The following is a 4,706-nucleotide window of genomic DNA, read 5'->3' as shown; positions in this document are numbered from 1 at the left end:
TAAGGTGACGTCATAAGTCTGTCTGGCGTCACAGTACAATTGTATCCTACCACCGAGTATGACCCTGCCGGATAACATTTTACTTTTAAGCAACACGTTGTTTAGAGCGACACTCAGATGTAAAAATCTGAGGCAAATTAATTTTGATCCAGTATTTTCTGGGACAAATCATGTTTTGAAAAATATCCGAGAACCTGCTGAGCATCAAATGGTCGGCCCTAAAACCCGAAATCACGTGACCAGGCCCCCGGTAAAAGAATGGCCTCTGACCTACTATCGCACTGGTGTTCCTCTTCAAATATAGAAACTGTGTATAATTAATGAAAGCCTTCACATGAACATGTAACGGTGAGATTCATTGTCACTCTAAGCGGCAGTACGAAGGTTGAAATGGTGTGAATTAAATATTTTTTTTGCAGCAACTGATGTAACATTTGATACATTAATATTTGTCGAGTGGGACAGGAGAATGGTTTAAAGTCATCTGCCAGCTCCACTCACACTAGATTGCAGAGGTGAATTAGGTTCAGTGACCTCATCCTTTATCTTTCGAAATATAATCTATATCAGTGATGGCTTGTCTCCTGATGCTTGAATGATCACATTGTCACGAATGTTCTGAATGACGTTTGAGTGGAGGACTGATTGCCAGACTGAACTGATTCCATGAGTCTGGAAGGGTGTCATCAAAGTAGATTATACGTGGTCTATGACGACGATAGGATACATATGTGACCGTTCCTGTATCAGTACTCTATGTATTGCTTTGTCATTTTTGATTCGCATCAGTGTCACAACAAAGTCATTTCAACGTTTTCTTGCGTAAATGATTTGTTTGTTCGTGTGTTGTTTTACGCCACACTAAGCAATATTCCAGCTATATGAAAGCCGTTTGGGTAAATGAAATGTGATCTATTATGATTTTTGGTTGGTTTTGGTTTGTTGTTTTGCGCCACACTCAGCAATATTCCAGCTATATGACGGCGGTCTGTTATATTATGACATTTACATTTGTTTCAGCGTGGTTTCTAACATTATATGGGGTCACGGGCGGCCCAGTCGTCTAAGGCGCCGCGATTCGCTGTGCAGAGTTGCGTCCCTTGGGCACGCCAGAAACCTATGATTGTGGGTTCGAATCCCGGTTCGCCCCAATTATGTTTCTAGGTTTGTCAGCACCATACCCGTGCTCGTGGGTTTCACCGAAGTAGTAAACGTCTTAGACCTGCATCACTTCGGGCTTTCCTCCCACATTAAGCTGACACGCCGTGATATAACTGGAATAATGTTAAAAGCGGCGTTTAACCCAACTCACTCACTCACTCTAACATTATATATACTGTTTTCATTACAAGAGATGAAACCTAGACTAGCTTTTCAAACAGTATAACGGTTCATGATTATGTTATCAGCAAGTGACTTAGATGTTGACCTGACGTGGACAATGGACGATAGTTGAGAATATATCTTGTAATATAAAATGTATGCAAATGCATACCAGAGTAATAGTGAGTGAGTGAGTGAGTTGGGTTTAACGCCGCTTTTAACAGTATTACAGTTGTATCGCGGCGTGACAGATTAATGTGGGAGGAAAGCCCGAAGTGATGCAGGTCTCAGACGTTTACCACTTCGGTGATGCACCAGCACGGGTATGGTGCTGACAAACCTAGAAACATTATCGGGGCGAACCGTAATTCGAACCCATAATCATAGGTTTCTGGCGTATCAAAGGGATGCAACTCAGTACAGCGAATCGCGGCACCTTAGACGACTTGCTACCCGCGCCCCGAGTAAAAATAAGAGTAAAATTGGGGATTATGATAAATTGGGATGCGCCTGAAGGATCCTGGGCAACTTGTAACCTTCTCAAAGACAAGCGCTTTCGGGCGTACAAAGAAAATAATCTGAAATTAATAAGCAAGTAATTACGCACAAATATCTAAATCTCAAATTGTACCGCAAAAATGAAATTCTTATCTGGCCATCGGTTTAGCACTGTTCGATAGTGATTCAGAAACACATGTTGAATATACAGGCGGAATGGTGCAATGGAGATATATTATGACTGTGGAAAGGTTTTTGTTGCTAATATTTTGTCGCATTAGAAATATGTTGTTTTTTTCCACTGACAAGACAACGTAGCATTCAAAAGAAAATAAATCAAATAATGAAAACAAACACTGCTCAAAACAAATTCCGTTTTTATCCATAAAAGTGACAATTCAATTTGAGATAATACGTAAACAAAATGCAAAGTATAAAGTTTCTGATGTATTTGGAAACAGAAAACCTGCAGCTGTGTGCGTGATCATGTAATTGCATGCAGTCTTATTAAAATCGAGTCAACAACAATGCCAATATGTGTTATGTGATACCTCCAGTAATACGGAGCCTACTAGATCACATTACTGTATGATCTTATGAAGTTCACTGTTTGTCGACCTCGTAAATCAACGCCAATAGAATCTCGTGGTAGATAAATCACCTTGGGCAAACATTAAAATGCAACTATAAATGACATGAATATGACATGACAGACTCTTGATAAAAATGATGACAGAACACGAATATTATGTCATTGAGACTTGTTGTCAAGGATCAGTATACTCCCTCTGAGATAGTTATGGCGTTCCGACAGGTTGCCTCACATTGACGTGCTCATGACGTTTGTTAGTACCACCCCCAACCCACCCCTCCTCACGTGTATCAGGTTCACTCCCAAAACGTATACATGCCAAAACTTCTACAGAGAGTTGTCATGGCCGATGGAGTTTACCTATTGTTATAATGGTATAGTCCTCCTGTAATTAAGAAGACTCATTAGCTTCTTTACGATGTTGTTTTAGAAAGGCAAGGAAGGGTACTTTGGGAAGATTAAATAGTTACAGATGTACCTAATGAAAACAACTTATTTGGAGATAAAGAAGATTATAATAAAAAGTCCAACAGAGATTCAACCGTCCCCTCGCTCCTGCCACTGTCCAGACGGATTTTGAGAAGGCTGCCATTCGTGCTGTCAACACAGAGTTCCCGAATGCTGACGTCAAAGGTTGTTTTTTTTCATTATTGTCAAGCGATCTGGCGGATGACAAAGGATCTTGGATAAGCAGTACAGTACAAGGCAGTTGCCGCAGTACAACAATGGATCAGAAGAGCTGCTGGACTTGCCCTCCTGCCCTTGATTGATGTCCAGGACACCTGGTTGGATGCCATGCAGGCAACTCCACCAGTTCCGAGAGCTGAAGACTTCAATGACTATATGGTCATCAACTGGGTTGACGATGATGCTCGGTTTCCAATACCTCTGTGGAATCACCACCAGACAGCCGGCCCTCGCACCAACAACAATCTTGAGGGATTTCACCATCGCCTTGACAGAACCTTACCCCACCGCCACCCGAATATCTACCGATTTGTAGAAGTGATTATGAAGATTGAGTGTGCAGACAGGACAAAAATCGCACAGTTAGACGTTGGTGCCGCCCCACCCAGCAGGATGCGAGTTTACAGAGAGACTGAAAATCGCCTGAGACGTCTTAAGGACATGTTGACTCAAGGACAGAAAACCACTATTGAGTTCCTTGATGCTGTTGGTCATCTTCTCAAACTTGGTTAAGAGACTTGAAATAAAGTAATTTTAGTGCTGTATGTGACAGAGTGAGGCCAGTTGTGACATTAAATTAGTGTGTGTACTATTTATTTATACCAGTGCTTACATTAAATTAGTAAGTAGTCTAGTGCAAAAAGTGTGTGTACTATTTATTTATACCAGTGCCATATGAGTAAATTGTCTTCATTGTCTTCAAATTGTTTGTTTTTGTTGTATGTTGTACACTTAATTAATTGGACTGTTCCAATCAATGCCCAACAGGTAATAGCCAGGAGACTAGTGGTGCAGTGGACCATAAACTTTGTTGTTTTAAGCTGTAGAAGTTTTGGCATGTAGAAGTTTTGGGAGGACACAGTCCATCGAGAACGTCCTTAGTGAATATTGACTCCTCTGAAAACACTCCAGGAGACCATCCACGATTCTTCCCGTGTCAAAGCTCTAAACACCATTGGCGCCTTGCTAGTATGTATCGACATGTTAACGGTGCCACAACACGTGAACGTCGAGAATGTCGATTAGCTGCATGGAGACGATTTGATTTGTTGTTTGGTCTCTATTTCGTAAAGTCTGGTTTCTGATTAATCAATCCTGGACCCTGTGCGGGTCCGATCATTAACATCTGGTGTCTGCAGAAACCTGTGCCAAACTCTGAAAACCACAGACATTGAACATACACTCGTAATGGTTTCGCTGATCTCATGACTTCTACCAGTCAGAAGCTTTCATTGCGTTGTGGACTCCACATTCCCAATCTGATTACAAATATTACAGTAAAGCCAGAGTAGCGAGGTTGTGTATTACTGTGGATAATGAACATCAACAATGTTAATGACACGTATGTGTCAAAATCAAGAAAGACCCCTATCTACGTTCACTGAGGAATAAAATGGTCCACGTGAAATGTTTCGGGTGTGTTTGGGCGTCAGGATTGTTTAATTACATATTTTTTATTGTTCCCAGAGTTGTAGTGTAATACTGTATTCCGTCAAATATATTTTGGATTGCTTAGAATAACACAATACACGGTGTTTGGAAATAAACATTGTGACATTTCAAACTAAAATGGTTGCAGCACACAATCAGATTTTTTATGAAGTTA

The 4,706-nt window shown here is 40.9% G+C and overlaps 1 protein-coding gene across 1 annotated transcript; it reads left to right on the top strand.

The window, feature by feature from the left end:
• Positions 1 to 3,208: 3,208 nt before the first annotated feature.
• On the top strand, positions 3,209 to 3,613 carry LOC124150561. The gene has a single exon (XM_046522501.2). The coding sequence runs from the start codon at positions 3,209 to 3,211 to the stop codon at positions 3,611 to 3,613; it is 405 nt and encodes a 134-aa protein (XP_046378457.1).
• Positions 3,614 to 4,706: the final 1,093 nt, after the last annotated feature.

The sequence above is a fragment of the Haliotis rufescens genome, unplaced genomic scaffold (assembly GCF_023055435.1).
Source record: "Haliotis rufescens isolate VD_foot unplaced genomic scaffold, xgHalRufe1.0.p SCAF_75, whole genome shotgun sequence".
Classification (NCBI taxonomy): Eukaryota; Metazoa; Mollusca; class Gastropoda; order Lepetellida; family Haliotidae; genus Haliotis; species Haliotis rufescens.
Note: the sequence above shows the minus strand (reverse complement) of the source record. Positions and strands in the feature narration are given on the sequence as shown.

Excerpts from the sequence above, each read along its gene's own strand:
- LOC124150561 (XM_046522501.2), top strand. The coding sequence starts at position 3,209 with ATGCAGGCAACTCCACCAGTTCCGAGAGCTGAAGACTTCAATGACTAT.